A 23144-nucleotide genomic window follows, 5' to 3' on the forward strand; every position below is an offset into this window, starting at 1 on the left:
TTTTGGGTAGAATATCTTGGATAAGATAAATGACAGCATGGGCCAATGGATGGGGCAGTGGACTGGGATTCAAGAGATGTGGGTTCTACTTTCCACTCTGCCACATGACCGTCTCACGTGTACACACCATCCCAATCTTGGGTGGAACTTTTGGACACTAGTGTAATACAAATAAATAAGTTACCTACTAACAACACAATTTCACTTCCATTGCAATAGTCCATGCATGGAAGACATTTTTAGGGTATTTTTGGCTGGTTTACTCACATAAACTACATTTATTTAAAAAAATATTTACAAGCTTTACAACAGTCGAACACTGTTTTCAAAACACATACATTTATACACCTTGCTTTACAGTCTCAGTAAATAATATGCCAGGGGTAGCCAAACTTATTGACCCCCTGAGACCTCCCTCCCCACTGGGCAGAATCCTCTAGCCCCCCTCCCCACACACACACACACACACACACCCTGCTGCAGGGCAAAAGCTCCAACCTCCCCACCCCAGTCAGGTGGGCGGAGAATGGGGGAGGGTGGCTTAAGGAGCTCTGCGAGCCGCATTTGCGCTATAAAAGAGCTGCATGTGGTTCACGATCTACAGTTTGGCCATCTCTCTAATATGCCACATTGGAAAAGGAATTCTGTACCTCTGACGAAGTCTGGCTCAGGCCCTTTCTTCAGGACCAGTTTAAAAGCTGTATTTATTGCTGCGTCAGCTGCAGAGGGGATATGAAGCTATCTGCAGCCTAGAGTGGTTTTAAAAACTTAAATCAAGTCAAGAACCTCCAAGGAATCAAAATGGCCATGTTAATAAGGAAGCTATGTCACAAAGTCACAGTAAGTTTCCCTTGCATTCAAAAGGAACATATCCCAAACTCACAGTATTAAATAGTCATAATACCAACAGCTTCAATTAACATAACACATACAGGGAGACCAGGCCAATATCGTTTGTATACATTAACATTGTGTGGCATGATGATGTTTTAGGGTGGGATTTTCAAAAGCACACAGTGCTGGTCTAACTCAGTTCCCATTAGGATATTATATTCTTTAATATGAGAAGCGTTTACATAGACAATGGGACTTAAAAGAAGCTGAGGGCAGGTCTACACTACAAACACTTAATTGGTGCAGCTGTGCTACTGTAGCACTTTGGTGAAGATGCTCTAAGCCAACGGGAGAGAGCTCACCTGTCAGCTTAGTTACTCCACCTCCGCAAAGGCTGGTACCTACGGCAGCAGGATCTCCCACCGACATAGCACTGTCTGCACAAGGGTTAAAGTAGGTATAACTACATTGTTCAGGTGTGTGGATTTTTCACACCCAAGTGATGTAGTTATACTGAACTGTGTAGCGTAGACCTGGCCTGAGTTACGCCAACACTTGGGTGTGTGTTTTTGAAAGTCCAACCCTTCAATGTCAAGAGATCATTTCAGCCTCCCCTGGAATGTTAGAGGGAGGTTCTCACACTGGGCCATTACATAGTTTGGTCTACAGCTGTTGCTGGAAATGAAAACAATTAATATATGATAGAGCAGCTTTTAATAAACAGCTGGGATTGAAAAAGGGAACTAGCGGTGTTCAGGAATAATTTTCACTACCAAAAAAAAAAGATTACGGTTAAATTACAGACATATCAGGCTTTAATATTTCCATTTATAATTATAAAAATAAATAAGGACAGTAAATCTGGAGCATTGAATCCTACATTATCACTACAAGTCTAACTTACTGTTAATTTGTGGAAGGTATGCTGGCTGGCACATGTAGGAAAGTTTGAGATGCAAATTTTCAGCAATTCCTCAATAGGCACAGCTGTATTTTCTGCCACTGCAGATCCCAGAACAGTTTTCACTTGAGTCAACTTCCTTTTCCTAATCTAATAATCCACTGAAATGGAAAGCTGCCCATTTTCCCTCCAGGCAAGGGTAAGAACCTGTAATATTTTAAATTGAATTTATTCTGGCATTGCACATTTTAATTAGAAGCATCCAAAAAGCAAGTGTTGACCAAATTTGTCAGAGGCAAGAATGTGACTAGCCTAACAGAATATAAGGCCAGAAGAGACCATTGTGTTCATCTACTCTGACCTCCTGCATCACATAGGCCATGGAACTTCCCTGAAATAATTCTTGTTTTAACAAGAGCAGATCTTTCAGAAAAACATCCAGTCAGGATTTAAAAGGTTCTATGACTTGAAATGTAACATCAGTTCTGAGTAACATAGCTATAAAGTGGGATTACATACCCCCTTTCCCCCAAACGCAGACTAGATTTTGGTTTCAGGTTTGGTCCAGTCAGCAATACATCTCTAAGGAAACAAACTTCTTCCATTCATGAGCAAGTTTTCCACAAAACGAGAAGAAAGGGAGTAGACAGGTTAACTAACCCAAGGTAGAGCCAGACTGGACACATAGCAAATAAAAACTCACCCAACTTTAACTCCCCCCCTCCAAAAGCTGGCCAGACAACAAGCCAGCAAGAAGAAAGGCCTGAATTCTGCAGCCAGCACCCCAACGTAAACTGTAAGGAAGTTGTTAGGCAAGTTGGTGCCAGGGCGTGTGAGGGGGATAAGAATCTCTGCAACCTGTTTAAGAGCTCAACCTATAATGAAGGCCAAGAATCAACATGTAAGTAACCAGCTTGCATCAGCCACAGCTCAAAAAGCCCCCAAAACATTGGGCTTCTTTAAGTTCCGAATCAAAAGACAGAGCTTCCTATAGCTCAGTCATTTGTAGGAGAGCTGTATCAGCCCCATTTACCCTCCTCAATCTCCTAGCTGTGTTTACCTCCCTAGTTCTTTAAGTGACTAGTTTGGGGCTTGCTAACTCAGGTGTTGAGAGTGCTGATGAGCTACAAGCACCAGGGAAAGTAACTGCTGACAATTCTAATTGCTGGCAGTGGGGTGGTCTCTGGAAGTCAGGAAGAGAGTTTCAACCCCTTACATACCACGTACCCTGTCCATCAATCCTCTCTGTAACAAGGCTGAAAAATGGGAACCAACAGGAATTTAAAAAGAGGTGGAAGAAGGAAATGTCAGGATGTTGCTAGAGATGCAAAGATCAGGTTTGGATCCAAAGTTCAGGAGTGTTTGGATTGAGGTTTTGATTTTGGTTCATGATAGAGATAAGGACTGGCTGCAAAGTTTTCTAAATTTCAGGATTGTTCAAATCTGAGCTTTTTGTTCAAGCCCATTTCTCTTTTTACATAGTTGGCAAGCACACAAAATATACCAACTAGTAAAGGCTAATGGAGTAGATCAAAACACAGAAATAAAACTAGCAATGAACCACATGGTACTGAAATATCCAAATGTGATGTCCCTGCACCGCTCCCTAGCTCTATTACTCATGGTGGAAAAAACCACTAGCTACAGTTCTTGTAAACGTTCATGCTTTCCATCCAACATAAAGAGTGAGAGGCAATTTACCATTGCATCCATTTTGTGTTTGGAATATTCCCTATTTTGCAAAGAAACTAAGTATGTGGCAGATATTGACTGATCCATGTAGGACTGGAAAAGTGACTGAATCACGACTAGACGAAATATGCACTATTCATTTGGTACCAGAACCTGCAGTCCTCGCTCAGACAAAATTCCCACTGAAGTCTGTGAGAATTTTGAGTAAGGACTTCAGGATTTTGTGTGTGTCTCTCTCTCTCTCTCTCACGGATGGCAGGAAAAGAATGGATACAAAAAAAGAAAGCCCTGAGGTTTTCAAGTCAAGCAGCGTCGATGTCCAAAAATGAAATGTGGAACTCAGTTTCTACCATGCTTTGCGAGTGGAGGAGGGTGGTGTGTGAAATATGGTCAAGATGTTCAGGAAGGTTTTCAAAGCTTTCCCTGGAGAAGGCAGCTGCCCAGAAGACAAGTTTTATGTGCACTACAGCAAACACAGCTGATGTGATGTGACTGCAGTGTGACTTCTAAAATGTCTCCAACTTGTTTGGTGATGTGAATCTGATATGACCCTTTAATGAATGCAATCTGTTTATGGAGTCATCCAGGCAGCACAATGAATGCAGCTTCTGTAGGTTTCTCTTTTTATCCAGAGTCAAACAGACACCAAAGACATAATACAAAAGATAGGATTGTTTCAAGCTGAATAAAAAATAATTACAATAAGATTGCTATACTGGACAGTGCATTGCTTAGGCTTATAGGCCTTTTGTTTTTCAATGAGGTAATGAAATTAGTTTGTGTAGCAATAGCAGGAGAAATTATGTTGGAATGGTCTACATTAAAAATATGATAAATGTTTTGAATATTGAAGGACACATCTTCAGCAGTGTTTTCAGTGGATCTACATGCTTTAGACCACCTGAGGTTCTGGCTTTCTAATTAGAGATGGTCCTGAAGCAAATCTCTACTCTGCCTCCATTTGGGGGCAGTTCAGATCTGGATCCAAACTTCGCAGGTGGATCCATTGCTATCACAGGGCTGAACCAAAACCATCTATAGGCAGAAGGGCTCAGCAATCGGTACTTAGCTGAAAGGTTTTTGATTCAGTCATACAGGCTCTTTTCACATTGCAATAAAAGACCCAGGGCATGGCTGCAGCTGGGTCAAGTTTGTAGATGTTTGGGCTTGAGCTGGAGTCCAGGCTTTCAGACCTCAGGAGACCCTCCAGCCAGAGCCCAAACATCTGCACTGCTATTTTTAGCCCTGCAGCCCAGGCCCTAGGAAACCGAATCAGCTGACCCGGATTCTGAGTCTGGGTGCCATGGGTTTTTTAATCCCAGTGTAGACATACCTTAAAATACTTTGGTGATGAGCATAATATACAAAGCTAGACAGATAAAGGGAATGCAGAATACAATCCATCTAGTTCTTTCATTTGTTTTCCAGAGCTAAAAAGAGCAAACACTCATTTTTAAACTGACAAAGGGTAGGAATAAATGGTCAGTTTTCAGAATGGAGAGAGGTAAATAGTGATGTCCCCCAGGGATCTGTACTGGGGTCAGTGCTGTTCAACATATTCATAAATGATCTGGGAAAAGGGGTAAACAGTGAGGTGGCAAAATTTGCAGATGATACAAAACTACTCAAGATAGTTAAGTCTAAAGCAGACCATTAGTAGTTACAAAGGAATCTCACAAAACTGGGTTACTGGGCAACAAAATGGCAAATGAAATTCAGTGTGGATAAATGCAATGTAATGCACATTGGAAAACATAATCCCAACTATACATATAAAATGATGGGGTCTAAATTAGCTGTTACCACTCAAGAAAGAGATCTTGGAGTCATTGTGGATAATTCTCTGAAAACATCCACTCAATGTGCAGCAGTAGTCAAAAAAGCTGGGAATCATTGGGAAAAGGATAGATAAGACAGAAAATATTGTATTGCCTCTTTATAAATCCACGGTACGCCCATATCTTGAATATTGCGTGCAGATCTGGTTGCCCCATCTCAAAAAATATATATTGGAATTGGAAAAGGTACAGAAAAAGGCAACAAAAATGATTAGTGGTATCAAACCGCTTCCATATGAAGAGAGATTAATAAGACTGGAACTGTTCAGCTTGGAAAAAGACGACCAAGTGGAGATATGACAGAGGTCTATAAAATCATGACTGGGGGAAAAAAAGGAATAAGGAAGTGTTATTTATTCTTCATAACACAAGAAGTAGGGGTCACCTGATGAAATTAATAGATTTAAAACAAACAAAAGGAAGTACTACTTCACACAATGCACAATCAATCTGTGGAACATGTTGCCAGAGGATGCTCCCAAGATTATAGCAGGATTACAGAGAAGTTCATAGAAGATAGGTCCATCAATGGCTATTAGACAAGATATTAGACAAGACACCCGCTGCTCTGGGTGTTCCTAAACCTCTGACTTCCAGAATCTGGGAGTAGATGGAATGGATCATTTGATGATTATCTGCTCTGCTCATTCCCTCTGAAGCGCCTGGCATTGGCCACTATCAGAAGACAGGATACTGGGCAAGATGGACCGTTGATCAGACCCAGATAGCTGAGATCAACATAAGAACTCCTGTTCAGATCACCATGGGACCAGAAACATATGGAGAGAATTCAGAGTGATGAAAATGAGCGGGGTGCTGGCAGGATTGATTTATGAAACAAGATTACAAGAGTTAATGATAACAACCTATGTATATTCAGACAAGTGATGACCAAGGGCCTGAGCCAAAGTCCACTAAAGTCAATGGAAAGATCCAGTCAAGCCCCGCAAGTCTGAGCCAGCTGACCTGGGCCCGCTGTGGCCATGACGTGGGTCTCTTTTCACAATGTAGACATAACCTCTGGATGAGTTGCCCCAAATGATAATTGCAACTTCAGTCCATACTAAATACAGTACCATGGAGGGAGGATAGTGTGCACCATTGTTCAGTTATTTAAAAAAAAAAAGAGATGTAGTAGTGTATGGTGTCCTGTGTGCATACATACTGAGGAGATGGGACAACACGAGCAGAGAATCAACTGCTTTGCAGTATTCAAACAAGAATCAACAGCAAATGTATGAGGCAGTGTTGGTGAACCCAAACTCTCCATGGGGAGCGAGCTACCACCATCACTGGCCCACGTGTGAGCAACCTGCCCTCATCTTTAACACACAAGGGTGACCAGCAGAGATGTCAAGACCCTACAAGCGGGGTTCATTTTTGCTCCTAGCAGGTCTCGGGACACAATCAGAACCTCATGAGGCTACTTGAATTGAGGCACAGCATCACATATTGCACCTGCAGTCTCCCGGGCTGCATTTCACAGATGGGAATGGCTGTAATCTGTTCCATTCCATGCAAATCAGGGCTCCTTTACCCCCTCTCACCCCCCCACTTGCACTACTGGTGCATCTGCATAGGTGTAAGCCTCTAATACATACATGCTGGGGCAGTATAAGAAGAGTCTTGCATTGATGTGGTTTACCTCGGTTTAAGCGCTGCTGCAAATCCTTTTGTACACCAGCGCAGCAACTCTGCATGAGGAGTTTGCACCGATGCAGTTACACTTGTAGAACCACCACCAGGATTTGGGGTATGGGTCGCAGATTTCTGGTAGCACAACCTCCATTTTAAAGCTGACAGGGTTCCCCTTAGGGGTTAGTGACTTAATGTGCGCAAGGAAAATCAAAGGGTTGGGAATGTAAAATGTATACCGTTCAAATGGCTTATTTTGGAATTACCTGGGGCAAACTCCCAGGGAAGGGAATGGGAGATGGGATCACCGGTCTTTAGGGCTGGGAAGACCCAGAGTGCCAGTAAAAGAAAAGCAGTCCATTTCACTCAAGGTGCTAGAAGGTAGGCAGAGAGAATCCTTATTGCAATCCCTGCTCCGAAGAGATGACGCTAGATTTTCTTGCTTTTGGAGGCGGAGGGGGAGGTTTGACTTCACGTCTGCTGGGCAGTGGTGGGGCAACCTGGGGAGATAAAACACATAACCAGAATAGTGAGGAGTTCTGCTCTATCACGCAACAGACATCTAGATGGTGCTGCACTCCCTACTATTTATTTCAGGATCAAACCCTCCAACTCCACTTCAGGTGGAACTTCTCAGCACCAGATGAGGGAAAAGAAGTCTGGGAATCAGTAATTTTGGATTCTGCCTCTGACTAGCTGTCTGAGCTTCAGCAAGTGTGTGCACTACAGTTTTCCCAACTGTAAAATGGGGACAGTTCTCCTTACCTACGGTGCTGGAGCCTTGCAAGACCACCTGTCTTCATGGATGCACTCCACTGAGAAACACTGAGGGTCGAAATTTCCATTGAGCTGCAACTTATGTGATCATTCACACAGGTGCAATGAGGGCCAAGTGGATGTAAAATGCTACCAAATCAGAATGGTAGCATTTACATCTCTGCAAAGATGTAAGTGACTGTCCATGGTGCAAGGAATCAGTGAATCAAGCCATGAGTTCCAGGCACACCCTTTTTACACAAATTTGCACTCTTGGGTTCTTTGGAATTTTCCCGTCAGCTACTTCAACCAATGCACATCAGATGCTAAGGGGGCACCTCTGGAATAAACAAGACCTGAAGAAGGCTGAGCGGGCAGGAGGCCATGTGGTCTCCCCTTGCTCAGTCGAACCTGCCTGGATTTCAAAACTATCTAGAGAAAATTAAGGAAGGGTTGGGTGGGGGCTTTATTACTCAAGAAATGTGCAGAAACCCTTTGGTGAAATACTTTTACAGTCTCTCTTTATAGCCCCCTGCGTCAGTCCCATTTGTAAAAGGCATTACAGTAGTATACATTTAAGAGAACATTATGATGCCACAGTGAGATGACAACTTTATGAAGACCAGAAAAATATCTTGATCGATATGTTTAATGCCAGGGCCAAGCAATCCCCTTGGAAAATCAGGTTCCCCCCAAGGTGTCTTAAAGTTGGACACCCAGAAATCATTAGTCACATCTGAAAATCTTGACCTAGAAGTTCTCTCTGTTTCTTCTTTTTTTCAGGAATGGAGAATACTGTGATATTTACACCTTCACTACGGTTATTAAACTTCAATAACAAGAAAACACAAAATAATATTTGATACAGCAGGTTTTGCCAAGGCAAGAAAAACCCTTTTTTCTCAGCTGAAGAAAGGGTCTGGCTAGATTGTCTTCCCATTAAGTGGAAAACTTCTTGCTCTCTTGTGGTTTCAGGAAGCAAACCAGTAAACTGATCAGACAAGTTTCAAGTAGCACCACCCCTAAAAGCAACAGGGAAAATTCCGTTGGTGCTGCTTTCTCAAGAGCTGGCTTCCAAAAAAATGTCAGTTCCAATTTCCCTACCTCCACAGAGTTCCTTGAGTTGCTATTCTCATAGGGTTTGCTTTTGGGTGGAGGCGGAGGCGGGGTGCTCTGGAAGTTAGCAGTTGTCAATCCATCAGCCTGCAATGAGGGAAAACCTAGAAACAATAAAAATATATTTAAGGCAAAAGAGACTGAATTGAGGGTGAGATGGGGGAGGGAAAATGTTTTGTTTTGTTTTAATCTGCTAACAGGTTCCCTACCATTTTAGCAGATGAACCTGAACAGATGTGTCAACGTAAAATCCCAGTTGTAATTCCCCTAACTTCAAAAGATTCAGAAGATTTCTATGTTCATAACATGAGTCTAAACCCATGTGAAAAAGGCATGCCTGAGAGAACAGAAAATTGAATCCATTATTACATCTGAAATGTTCAGTGGGGTTTCCCTTCTACTCAGGCTTTAACCTCAGCATTCACTTTGATTTTAAGTCCTACTGATAGAGTGAATAAGTATCCAAACTTCTGAAGAATTCCTGGGAAACTATCCCGCTCCTACTGACAATTAAAATGGTCTGGCTTCTTTACTTAAACCAAGTTTTTGGATTCCCTTCACTGATCTCATATAGCTCAACACACAAGCTCTTGCAGTTTATTTCTGAAATGGTTTTCAAGTTTTCTCTTACGAATTCCATCCTAACTCACAGACCCAAGGTGCTCCTGTAATCCAATCTCATCATCGAAAATACATAAGGATGTAAGTCTCTTTTCACACAAATTTTACAATAGGATAACTCCACCAGTTTCAGTGGACTTTCTTGATTTATATCAGTATAAGTGAGAGAGAAGAATCAGGCCGCAAATGTGAACCTCTATCCCTTTAAAACATGTAGTTGTAGCCATGTCAGTCCCAGGATATTATAGACACAAGGTGGGGGAGGGAATATCTTTTACTGGACCAACTTCTGTTGATGAGAGAGACGAGCATTCACGATCTCCATGTGGCTCGACAGCTCATCTCTCTTACCAGCAGAAGCTGGTTCAATAAAAGATATTCCCTCATCTACATTGTTCTTTTAAAACATGGCAGAATGCACCAAAATAGGAAATGCAGTAAAATAAGAACAGGGACCGCTTCTGTGATGAGAATTTTGCTAAATCTGTATCTTGTACATATACAAACACACACTTTGCAACAATATCTGGATCAACCAAATCCCATATTTGTCTATGTAAGGGATGTACTCCATGAGTGACTCACTTTCCTTATCTATTAAGATAAAATCGTCCTTTGAGAGGTGTAACTGTGAAACGTTTTAAATTTGCCAGCTGAGATTTCAGCAGCAACTTATGTCTCTTTATAAACCTTTTTGCCACAAGATGGAGCTGGGAAATACAGACAGCTGGAACTTGAGCTTCACTTCTTTACAGCAAAGAGTGCAAGTTTTACCTAGACTATAGCCATAGCCCTGTTTAAAAAAAAAAAAAAAAAAGTCCTGGATTCATTCGGCTCTCACTAACCTCACTGACTTCACTGGGGCCACTCCTGATTTACAGTGAAAAGAGCAGCAGGTCCTATAAATTGAACAAGGTCTATCATGCTAGAGACAATCAGCTTGATTTTCAAAGATAGCCTCTGGTTTCCCAGAGGCTCACAAATAATTGCACTGGCATTTCACTCAGAAGTTTAACTAATAATATTAGTTCCCACCCTTCATTGAAAAGCCGGGTGAAAAAAGACCCAGTAGGTTAAAAATAACTATTTGTGAAAGAAGTTTAATTTCAATTTAATGGGCTGCATGTAATTAACAAGGATTATTTCAGCCCCTTCGGTAACACGGACAGAAAGTCCATAAGGCAAATGGTAAAAGACAGGGTGTCTTTCAATAAACTTGTTCCTACCAGATTTTCTCCCCTGGTCTGAAGCGGACATCAGCTCTAGGGCCATCTCTAATAATACATGGTAGAGTGTATTACCACAGATACTATCCGGAAGGAAATGGAAAGCAAGCTGCAGTGCAACAGGACTTACTGTGGGTTCTTGGGGTTTTCGGAGTGATTGGTGGTGGATTGAGTGGTGTTGACTGCTGGAGTGAGGAACCCTGAAGCAGTGTCAGCCTGCTGTCTCCTAACTGAAGACTCTTTGGCCTCTGTGCTTTTCCTGACATGCTCTGAGGGAAAACACAGAGTAAACAAACCTTTTGAAGCCGGCAAGGTTGCTGCCCACATAGTGAATAACCAGACCTGTCAGGAAGGTATCAACATGTTTCAGAAAAGCCACGTACAGGAGAGAAAGGTGCATTGAGGTGAAACATAAGAGTGCAAACACAGAACAGGCTAAGCAATGTCAAAAGGCAAAAGCTGTAGCTCCTATGACACTATGATGCTAGTGCTGCTGGTCAAATTTTCAGAGGGGATCTTACTAATTGGGTAGCATTGCTCACAAATCTCTCATTATGTCAGTTAAGGAAGGCAGAGGCTTCTCATCTCAGGGAAGGAATGCAGGATGGAAAATGGTTGCATTTGGCCTAACCATTCTTTGGACATTTTACAAGGAGCAGCTACTGGGAGAAGGCAAAGAAAATGGTTCAGGTAACAGGACCAGAGAGTCCAAGAGGCTGCATTTTGCAGAATCAAAGTTACCAGTCCCTCTCTTAGTCCAACTAAGTCCACCTGCTGGGGATCTGATCCTCCCAGCTGGATCGTTTGAGTGGCTAGACAACAGCTGCTTGTTTGAATACCGAGGGCCCAATCCTGCGTGGTGCTGAGCACTTGAAACTGTCCCGGGCATGTGTGAGAGATGAAGGTGCTGAGCACTTCCCAGTGGAACCTGCTGCGCCTCGGATTGCACGTTTCTACTTTAAATCAAACCGCACTGTGGCTCCTGACACAAGTTTTCCAGATAAAAAGCAAGTAATTACTTACATGACCAGAGCTTTTGGTGTTCGCGCCCCTCCCAGTATTTAGTGAGATCCTAGCAACAAGCAAGGCTGAAGGAAAAGGAACTCTCACTGTGGATTTTATTGCTACTACTACTATTATTTTTACCATTTTGGAAGTCAGTTCAGCTTCCGACTCCTTCTCCACAATAACCTGAGACTTGCTAATACTCCAGTCCTTCCGCTTGGATTTGTTAATCCGGTTATCGGCGTCTTCTTTGATTGGCAGCTCTTCACCCTTGGAGGCGGTCGATGTCCTTCTCTCCAAGAGAGGCTCGAGAATGGATCTGCAACCCACGCCGAACGACAGAGACAAAGCAGGAAGCATTAGCCCTCTAGAGAGAAGGCCCCCACTTTTTAGTATGGACAAGGGGTTATTGTGCAAAAATGAGTTAGGAGCACAAGACTTTCAAAGGGACTTATGTGCTTAAGTTACTCAGGCATTTTTGAAATTGCCACCCAAGGACATTGTATTGTGCATTGAAGGAAGGGTGGTCCAATGGATAGGGCAGTGGCCTGAGTCTGCAGAAGAGAAGAATGAGGGGGGATTTGATAGCAGCCTTTAACTACCTGAAAGGGGGTTCCAGGGAGGATGGAGCGAGGCTGTTCTCAATGGTAGTAGATGACAGAACAAGGAGCAATGGTCTCAAGTTGCAGTGGGGGAGGTCTAGGTTGGACATTAGGACAAAGTTTTTCACTAGGAGGGTGGTGAAGCACTGGAATGGGTTACCTAGGGAGGTGGTGGAATCTCCATCTTTGGAGGTTTTGAAGCTGCGGCTTGACAAAGCCCTGGCTGGGATGATTTAGCTAAGATTAGTCCTGATTTGAGCAGGGGGTTGGGACTAGATGACCTCCTGAGGTCCCTTCCAACTCTAATATTCTATGATTCTATAACCAGGGAATCTATTCCCAGCTTTGCCACTGACCTGCTCTGTGACCGTGAGCAAGTCATCTAGGCCCTGTGGTAACCTGCAAATGCGTACCTGGCACAGTAACATCAGGAAAGGATTGCAATTCCTTTTTATACCAGCTGAGCTAGCAACCTCTGACCATCCAGCTCTCTGCAGGTCCCAAATTTGGGAACTACTGGGCTACATGACCTCACAGGATGTTTACATCTGTCTTCTAGGGTTCAGCCGTACTGTATTACCCACATCATTTATCATTATAGTGAATAAGGCACCAGACTTGGATCAATTCCCAGCTCTACCGTTGGCCTACTGGGTGACCTTGAGTAAGTCATGCCCCCTCAGTTTCCCTATCTATAAAGTGGGGATAATGATATTGGCCCCCATTTTAAAGCACTTAGCTCTTACACAGCACTTTTCATCAGTACATCTCTAAGTATTATTATTTACTGGTTAGATGAAACCTCATTTTAAAAGCAAAAGGAAGTTACAAAGCCACATTCCTTGAGAAGGTGATATTAAAATAACCTGCAAAAGTGATTTCCACTCCCCGTAAATATTTGACATTTTTTAAAAGGGCCAGTCACTAACCCATCAGATCCTGGCCTGGAGGAGGTGCTGTCAGATGAGGTGGAAGATGTAGATACCACAGAAGAAGTCACGGAGGTGATAGACAGCCGTCTCAGCGTGGAAGACATGATGTAGGGCAATACTACAGAGCCTGACCTGCTCTGCTTCCTCTCCGTCAGGGAGGGAGGCTGCAGACAATATGAAATAGAGCTGTGAGGAGCTGGGACATGCAACTTACAAGCGGAGGGTGGTTTGGGAGTGTATTTGGGTTTGTTTCTTTAAGATGCTGCACTAAACAAACAAGCCATGTTTACCAGAGTTATCACACCATAGAGCTTCTCTACTTTCTTCTTCAGCTCTTTGAAGCAGGTTGTCAGTCTGTCATGCAGAGGTTTCAGCTGTTCAGTCAGTTTCTCACCATGAATCCTAATGCCTTCTGCCAGCAAAGGCATCTAAAAGAAGGGGCAAAATATGATGAAACAAAGCATGCTACTGAAAAAACCCCAAACCTCAACTCTTATGCTCCAGAGAGCATGCAGATTGCTGCATGGATCAGGAAGAAGTTTTTTCTCTTTCACTTCCACACCCTCTATATGCACACTATAGAGTATGCGTGTAGCCATGGATTATATAAAGCGTGGGGAGAGCATTCAATCTCCAAAGCAATATAACTTTAAAGAAGCTTTAACCTGGCTCCATTACAGGGAATTATATGGCAGCAGGTTGATATCCTTTACATTACAACTCTCTCAGCAATCATCATCGTTATATACTGTGCAGGTCATTTTGCATGACTTTTCAACAGTCAGAATTAGGAAAAAGGTGGGGTAAAGAAGAGAAATAAATAATAATAATAATAAAGAGGTGATATAAGCAGCTATTTAGGATAAGGGGAAAAGCTACCAAACAGGGCTAGCATATTCCAAAATAACGGCCCAATAAACCACAGTATTGTTCAGAGGAAAAAGAAATTTAAGACCATTTTTTAGGTAGAATACTTGATAATTTTTCATTTAGTTTTAAAATTCAGCTCTGACCTATTTCAGTTTATTTTTATATTTGTGTTTTGTTAACTGGACTGGATGCCCAGGTGTTTGTGGGCCTAGCAATGTGGTTCTACCAAATGCTAAACTTCCATTGGGATCAACAGGAGGTTAGCCTGTGCCATAGTGTGACCGCAGTGTTTTGGATCGCAAAAGAATACCACCACAGTATTTTTTAAAACAAGGGACTATTGAACAGGCATGGCAACTGTGTTCTTATAACATTTCTCTTCTTCGTGCTGTTCAAAAATAACAGTATCATACCAACCATCTATCTCATACATACACAGGACCCCTCTCCCAATGTGGTTCATGTAAAGCAATTCTCCTCCATCACCCCTCACATTCACTCTCCCTCAAGTATGGTACCTGTAAAGCAATTAATTGCTTAAGTAGTTCAATTTTATCTTGGTCTTCAGGATGTTCTTGGATATACTTCTCTGTGAAAAAGGCCTGAGAGCAAAGGGGAAAGCAGAAGATATCAAAATATTATGTTTTCTTTATAGCTAGCTTTTATCCTGAAGAACGCCAATAGCAAGTGACAAACATCTGTTTCAGACCAACAAGTTTAAGAGACAGGGTCCTTGCCCTTACTGCAATACTTTCTTTCAGTAAGATTCCCATGTCTCTTAACCTGTGTCATCTGATGACATAGCTGCTATAATTGTCTTCTTCAGTAAGTTAAGAGCTACAGTTGTTTCTGTCAAAAACTGGGAGAAAAATGCATTTTTTCCCTGAAGTCTTTTGCCATTTTTTCCCATTGAAATTTGATCATATTCAATCACCTGTTCGATTTTTTTGATTTTCAAAGTTTCAGTGGGTAAAATAAAAAGGGTAAATGTTAGCACAAAAATGCCATTGACACCCCTCCCCCCAACCTTTTTCTCAGCATTTGACCTACTCTATGTAAGACATTAATATCCAGAATAATCTCCGTTCACAAGACCTACCACCCGAAAGGCAGAATACTCCAAAACAATCACAGACCCCTCACCTTGATAATGAAATCTCTTTAAATTCCTAGCACTCAAGCAACCAAGTACACCCATCCAATCCCACAAAATTGTACCCAAACACAGTTTTAACTCCAACCTCAAAAAGGTTAATAAGCCACCTTTGTGCCTGGGGTTTCCCTGGACTAAGGAATCCATGCCCGCATGTGGAATTGATTCCCCAGCACATCAGTTATATGAGCTTTTGTTATGGAAGCATCAGTAGGAACTCCACATTTAGGACTGTATTGAGCCTTTTACGAAGGCCCTGGTTCAGTAAAACACTTTGCTCAAGAAAGCACTTAAGTATGTGCTTAGCTTTAACCACATGCTGATGCCAATGGATTTTAAGCACATGCTTAAAGTTAACCATGTTCTTAAGTCATTTCCTGATTTGGATCCTTAAAACAGGACTAAACGCCCATCATTCACATTTTTTGTGACTGAATGTAGTCTCGAAGTTTACCACAATCATGGTTCACAGGATAAGTCATTTTTAAAGAACATTTTCTAGGTAAAATACTTGTGAGCTTTCCATCCACTTTTCCAACTGCATTCTGTGTTCTATTAACTGAACTGTATGTACAGGTCTTTGTGGGCCTACGGATTAAAGTTCTACAAAGCTTAAATGCCCACTGAAGTCAACAGCTAGTTAGCCTGTGATAGAACTGCAGGGCTAGGCCCATAGTACTTTTCTTGGAAGAGTTTAATTATTATTATTAGAAGAAAGCATCCCCATGGTACAATGCAGACTTTTGGCTTCCAGCTACAATGCAACATTTAAAAGCTCAGGATTCAGGCCACCCACAAAAGCCAAACTCTCTCTCTCTGCCGATTCTTAGTCAAGGAAGGAAAATGTGAACCAGCTGTGAAGTATTTCCAGATGTGGTTACGAATACTTGAAGTTTCCTTGTTTTAAATGCTTTCCCATTTTCAGAATTCTAAATTTTACATCAACTTTAATTCATAAAATGGGCACATAGCCCCACACTGAAGCTATGGGCACTCAGCTGCCACACATTTTAAAAATCAAACACATTTCCAGCATCACATACTGAAGCTATGAAAACCACCATTACATTTCATGCCAGAGATGGCATTATTTAGGACTCTGCAACATGGTCAGAGGCAGGGGGAATAAATGTCCTCAGCTCAACGTCATTAACAAGGAAGACATATGCTATGCCAAAAAAAGCACTAACTGAGAACGGACAGATTGTGTTTTCATTCTGATTAGCCTGCTCTTTGCTGTCACACTATCAAGACAAAATATACACTGACAGCTAGACGATTGTTAAAAAAAAAATCCCTGTCTGTCTTCCTATCATCACTTTGCATTATTAAAACTGAGACAAGTCTATTTACTTTTCTCTAGCATAGGCTATGTCTACTCCACAAGTGCTACAGCATTACAGCTGCAGCTACGTCACCGTAGCGTAGGTTATTTCTGTGTCAACGGAAGGGTTTTTTTCCGTTGATCTACTTCTCCAAAAGGTGGTAGAATTGATGGAAGAATTCTTCTGTCAACTTAGCCGTGTCTACACCAAGGGTTAGGTTGACCTAACTACAGCATGACGTTTTTCCACAGCCTTAGTACCATAGCTAAGTCAATCTAATTTTTAGAGTGGACTAAGCCACATATATTTGTCTGCATCCATCACCTCAGCAGCTTTAATGTATTTATCCTCATACCGCCCTAGTGATGTAGGGTCGTTCCCATTGTACGGACGGAGAACAGAGGCACAGAGCAGCTATGTGATTGGCCCAAGTTTGTGGCAAAGCAAGGAATCAAACCCAGCTTTCTCAATTCCCAGCCTAGCAACCTAACCACTGGACCATCCTTCCCCACTGCCCTTTGTTCTTACCACTTTTCTTAGAACCTAAACAGATAAGAGCAATGGCGATAGAAAGAAGAGAACAATTATGCTCATTTTATGGATGGACAACAGACATTGAGAGATTAAGGTCCAGATTTTTAACGTTACTTAGGCGCCCACTGGTGGGTGTTAAGTGTATAGGGGCTTTTGAAAATCCTACTAGGTACCTAAAGAAATCTGGCCTTTCGTGACTTGCCCATGGTCTGCATAACAGCTAGAAATTGAACCAGAGCATCTGAGTCCAGTTCAGTGCGTTAGACCATCCTTCCCCTCTGAAGTCAACACTTTGGATAAAGAGATGAGCCTAAGTGAAACCAGCTGACCTTTTCATAGTTGGTGTATCCCCCCATGACTGCGGGATCCACAATGCCGTTCAGCAGCATGGAGAGTGGGTGCACAGGCAGGGCTCGATCCCAAGCATGCTGCTGGACGCTGTTGCTGATTTTCTCATTGGTTAGCTCCATGGTTTCGATGGCATTCTTCAAGGGGCTGATCTCCTCCTGAACGGTAAGAGAGAGGAGGCTGAGTAATCCCCCCCAGACCCCCCGTGGAATGTAAGAGTAGGAAACTCCCGCACTCCTGCACATGAATATTAGCACATCACAGCACAGGGCTGGGCCTCAAACCAAGAGCGGCAGAAGAGCAGGGCAGAAAAAAGGATTCTGAGTGGCTTCCTGCTCCAATTCTGCTGCCAGAATGGGAGATTGATACGAGTCCCAGCTCCCTTCCAGCCCTGCAGGAGTGGGAGATTGGGTGATTTTTCCGCCCCTTCCTCCCTATCTGGGTCCTGCTGCTAGTGAGAGAGCAGATATCAGTCATTCAATTGCTTATTTCCTCCTGAACCGATGCTATTGCCAGTAGGGATAATGAGGATCAAGCTGTGTGTCCCCATCACTCAGGCCTTGCAATGCCATTGCTGGAATAGGAGATTAGGCTGCAGCTCTCCCTAACACGTGGGATCTGCTGCCAGCGTATGTGGGGCAGAGGGGAAGACCAGGATAAGCTGTGTGTTCTCAAGTCAGCCCAGAACCACACCCCCCAAAAGAGCAGGACCCTCAACAGTTGCTTTTGTCTAAGGCTTTCCCATGCCCTCTGTAGCTGTCAACCTGCCAGGGGGCCAAGTGTGTGATAATGGCTTTTAAAATGTGCAATAAAGACAATGAAAAACAGCCCAGAACTTGACATACACAGGATTCATTCTTTCTACTTATATAGAGGTCCCTTTAACCACATCTTTAAGGAAGTTAGTTTCTCATGCCAATAACCTACAGAAATCAGGGGTCACCACATCAGACATGATGGGCCAAAGTTGGGGAGGTCTTGGTTGGATATCAGGAAAAAGTTTTTCACTAGGAGGGTGGTGAAGCACTGGAATGGGTTACCTAGGGAGGTGGTGGAATCTCCATCATTAGAGGTTTTTAAGCTGTGGCTTGGCAAAGCCGTGGCTGGGATGATTTAGCTGAGGTTAGTCCTGCTTTGAGCAGGGGGATGGACTAGATGATCTCCTGCGGTCCCTTCCAACCCTCATCTCCTATGATTCTAAAGGTCTGATCCAGTCTGGCAAAATCCAAACGTTGCCCGGCTATCGAAATGTAAAGCCCCTTTTACTGGATTTCACCTCTTCAAAGGACTCACCACTGTAATCTGTTTGACTTCAAACCACTTGAGGATACCTGGGAATGTGTAGGCTGTTGTGTAGGTTGTTCTTTCAATCCACATTGTCTGGTCAGGGAATTAAAAAGGAAACGTGTTATGGAAAACATTGCAATTCAACTGCCATGTTTTCTAGGGCTCCAGACCAGGTTTTCAGCACCTCTAGACCAGACGGCTGCAACTTACTGGGCTGACTTAATGACTTCCATGTGATCATGACAGGTCATCAACAGGACTAGAACCCAGGCCTTTCAGAAGCAAAGCACAGCTTCCTACCATTAAAGCTAATGGAGTAAGTCCACTAGCTGGTAGCAACAGTAGGTTGTTATTCTCTATGTGGGCTAGCCCCTAGAGGGGGATACAACACATTTAGGCAGCATGTAACATCGAGGATAGCCACTACATAGCAGCAACAGCTCTTCTTGAAAGCAACAAAGACCAGTGCAAAAATGTCTAATGCACCCAGGGTCCATAAATTCTACTGAAATTTCCACCTCCATTGCTGGACTAAATTCAAAGTGCTGTGGTCTTTACTGATGCTTTATGGGTGTGGACTTGACTCTCTCATACATAATCACACCCACAACAAACTCCAATCACACAACTGCACTCCATAGGGATGCTGTTGCTGGAGAGACCCATCTTGGACTATTGGACAGAGGAGCAAGAGAATTCCCAGTGGCAGGACCCCAGTTCCTGACCTCCTTGCCCAGAGAAGATCTGCTATGTGTTCAGATCATGGTATCAGGCCCAGCTCTTGGGTTCACATTTAAATAATAAAATGCTGTTACTACAGCTGGGGAGATGAGAAGAACACCTTCTAAACCTGTTGATTTTCATATCACTGTTTAGTGGTTAGGTAGGTACCAGGTGACAGGGCCCTTTGAAATGAAGAGAAAGGTAATGCACAAAGAGAATTTCCCCACTGCTTACAGAACCGAGGAGTTTTGAATAGAAAGTGAAGGACTCACCGCAAATTCATTCTCTGGATCTTTTTCTCCTTTCCTGAACGGCCGAGAATATGTGAACTGCTGCACCTCATTGGCTCTGTAGTAGCTAAGGAAGGACACAGTAAATGGTGGGTTTTCTCCTCCTCCTCTTGTTCTTTTCCAAAAACTACTATGTTTAAACATGGTTGTGGCCCAGCTATGACCTAACATGATTCATTCTCCCCTGTGTACACTGCAAAAAGCCATGTTCTACCCGTACTTCAGCCCAGGGGAGATGAGGATCAAGTTGTGAGCACTCTCTACTGTACCCTGAAATGGCACTGCTGGAGTGGGAGATTAGGTAGCAGCTCTCCCCACCAGGTGGGTCTTGCTGCCAGGGTAGGGGCAGAAGATCAGGATGTCCTGAGCCTACTAGGTTTAAAACACGGCTCTCTCTCACGTTTGTGAACACAATTTTCTAAGCTGTGTGGGCAGGAAACCCTTCCCACTTATGAAGGTGATCAGGAACAGTCAACATGGATTCACCAAGGACAAGTCATGCCTGACCAACCTGATTGCCTTCTATGAAGAGATGAGTGGCTCTGTGGATGTGGGGAAAGCAGTGGATGTGATATACCTTGACTTTAGCAAAGCTTTTGATACAGTCTCCCACAATATTCTTATCAGCAATTTAAAGAAGTATGGGTTGGATGAATGGACTATAAAATGGATAGAGAGCTGGCTAGATCATCGGGCTCAACGGGTAGTGATCAATGGCTCCATGTCTAGCTGGCAGCCGGTCACAAGCGGAGTGTCCCAGGGGTCGGTCCTGGGGCCGGTTTTGCTCAACATCTTCATTAATGATCTGGAGGATGGGGTAGATTGCACCCTCAGCAAGTTTGCAGATGACACTAAGCTAGAGGGAGTGGTAGATGTCCTGGAAGGTAGGACAGGATACAGAGTGACTAGACAAACTAGAGGATTGGGCCAAAAGAAATCTGATGAGATTCAACAAGGACAAGTGCAGAGTCCTCCACTTAGGACGGAAGAATCCCATGCATAGCTACGGACTGGGGACTGACGAGCTAGGTAGCAGTTCTGTAGAAAAGGACCTGGGGGTTACAGTGGATAAGAACCTGGATACGAGTCAGCAGTGTGCCCTGGTTGCCAAGAAGGCTAATAGCATATTAGGCTGCATTAGTAGGACCATTGCCAGTAGACCGATGCTACGGTAATACAATAAATAATAAATATAACAGGACACCTAGGACTTTAAGTCTCCACGATTGTATACAGCCATATATAATGTGGTTGGCTTAGAACCCGTGGGGAGTGAATTCATACAGGGGATAACTCTAGCTGAAACCCATAGAACTCCATTAAAAACTCAACATTCATCTCCTCCCATGATACCTATATTTGAAATGGAAATATTCTGGCACCATAATCACTGGACAGTGGCAAATGTGGAGTAATGATTCCCATGCATGTGTTTAAGAAAACCACAGCTCATACTGGCTAAATTGTGGTTGGTGCCCTTGATAACCACCTCGGCTTCCTTAAGTGAAAACAAAGCAAGGAAAGGAAGTTACTTTAAGATCTGCTCCGGAACAGGCTTGTCTTTATAGTTGAGTGGCAGTTTCATCACAGGCTTCACTATAAAGCACTGCACATCTGAGCGGTTCCTATTAAGGATGGAAAACGCCAGGATCTCTGATGGGAGAATAAAAGGAGGAAAGAAATAGCCTTCTCATTTTCTTCAATGTTAGATTTCTGAACCGTCCCCCTTTCCTCCTGCACTGTTGTCTTGACATTTAAAGAATGCACGTTATTCATTAACATAACCCAGCAAAATGTTCTGAGCATGCATGTGTCCCCCTCTAAGAACTGGCCCACACAGAGGATAAGGGATCTACTACTACCACTACTTCCAGGTAATGGAGTTTCCCTTGAGCTTGAGTGTTAGAGACACGTGCTTTGGAGATAGAGAGAATGTCTACATTACCTAGGCTGGGAGGGTTGCTCCCAGTTGCAGACAGACTTGCAGTAGTGGGACTCGAGCGATCGTGCTAAAACAAACAGGATGGACATCGCGGCTTGAGCTGGAGTTCAGGCTCTCAAGCCCGCCCGCCCAACCCCCTGGGAGCTCCAGCCCAAGCTGCAACATCCACACTGGTATTTTTAGCATGAGCCCCGCTCACATGAGACCGCCTACCTGGGTTGGAAGGCTCGCTTTGTGTACACACACCATGAGAGCACAGGCTTCTAGTCCCAACTCTGTAGAGGGGGAGAGAGAGTGTGTGTGGGGGGGAGGCAGTTAAATCAATGAAGAGATGTTTCTAACTCCAGCTCTTGCACTGGTGAGCTATGACAGAGATTAAATAAATACTACTACCATGGTCTACAACAGTGGCCTAACACACAACCGTTTATATTAGTGTTTTGGGCAGTATTTTGGGTGGTTCTGTTCTACTGAAGACTCCCGAACAGTAAAACCCTGAATGAAAAGGAAGACACACAGCTTGGCCAGTCATCTAATGTTGCTGTTAATCAGCTGCTTCACTGCTCCCCAGAAGTGGCTGCATTTCAATGGTGGGCGATATGATTCCCCATATATTCCTTATCTCAATGCGATGGTGCAAGGTTTAATTAATGTCTGCAACATACTTTGAGTCCCTCTGATGAAACAACCAGCACTTATGAGGATTACAAAAATTAAAAGTACATTTAAAGAAGTATCAATTTCTGGGAGGAAAATAATCAGAGTCCTCACGACTGCCAATAAACTGCATTGTCCAGGAGATGAGACATGGCCCCTCTTTGTACCCCACTTTCACCCCTTGAATACCTGAATAGATCAGACCTATGGTCCATCCAGCCCAGTGTCTTGTCTCCAGTACTGGCCCGCACCACTTGCCAGGAAGGTGCAAGAAACCCCACAGTGGGTAGCTGTGGGATAATCTGACCCTCATAGAAGTGTCATCCTAACTTCTAATAGACTGGTTTAAACTCTGAAGAATGAGGTTTTATATCCCTATTTATTTGCCTTAGCATTAGAATTATTGCATATCCTTGTCATCTGTATAGATGTCTGATCCCTCTTTGAATTTTGCTAAGTTCTTTGCCTCAGACACATTGTGGCAATGAGTTCCGCAGTCTAATGACATGTTGTGCGAAAAAGTACCAGCCTAACAGATTCTGCTACCCCAAGCGAAGGAAGTAGGGCTTGAACCGTGTCAAACCAAACCAGAGCTAAAAGATACACTGTTTAGGGGATGACTTGATCTCCTCTCCTGGAGGGGCAGTGCTGCTCATCTTCTCAGCGTTTGGAAACTGGGTCAGTAGTTTCATGTCGAAGTCTTCCCTTCGTTCGTACTCCTTGCCACGGTAAATAAAGATTTTATTCTGCAGGCAACAGGAGGAAATGACAGTTAGAAGCGACTGATACATCACACTCACTTCGGGTGTAAGCTGGGTGGGTTACATTTTGTGTCAAGCCATGTTTTCCTTATGAAT

General features: G+C 43.3%; 1 protein-coding gene across 2 annotated transcripts in view; it reads right to left on the reverse strand.

Moving 5' to 3' along the window:
- DOCK5 (dedicator of cytokinesis 5) overlaps positions 1–23144 on the reverse strand; it is a 113135-nt gene that overhangs the window by 16109 nt on the left and 73882 nt on the right. The window contains exons 40-52 of one of the 2 annotated variants that reach the window (XM_067543714.1): positions 22892–23033; positions 21221–21302; positions 19671–19755; positions 18682–18768; positions 17370–17546; positions 14547–14630; positions 13449–13586; positions 13156–13322; positions 11766–11943; positions 10750–10888; positions 8761–8876; positions 7167–7400; positions 1739–1942 (exon numbers count right to left, since the gene is read on the reverse strand). In XM_067543714.1, the coding sequence (XP_067399815.1) occupies positions 7299–7400; positions 8761–8876; positions 10750–10888; positions 11766–11943; positions 13156–13322; positions 13449–13586; positions 14547–14630; positions 17370–17546; positions 18682–18768; positions 19671–19755; positions 21221–21302; positions 22892–23033 (1497 nt within the window). In that variant the 3' untranslated portion in view covers positions 1739–1942; positions 7167–7298. Of the gene's footprint in view, positions 1943–7166; positions 7401–8760; positions 8877–10749; positions 10889–11765; positions 11944–13155; positions 13323–13448; positions 13587–14546; positions 14631–17369; positions 17547–18681; positions 18769–19670; positions 19756–21220; positions 21303–22891; positions 23034–23144 lie in introns of both variants that reach the window. The other variant, XM_067543713.1, reaches the window with a different exon arrangement.

This window comes from Emydura macquarii, unplaced genomic scaffold (genome assembly GCF_026122565.2).
Source record: "Emydura macquarii macquarii isolate MOO-44397 ecotype Brisbane River unplaced genomic scaffold, CSIRO-AGI_Emac_v2 contig_967, whole genome shotgun sequence".
NCBI classification, from domain to species: Eukaryota; Metazoa; Chordata; order Testudines; family Chelidae; genus Emydura; species Emydura macquarii.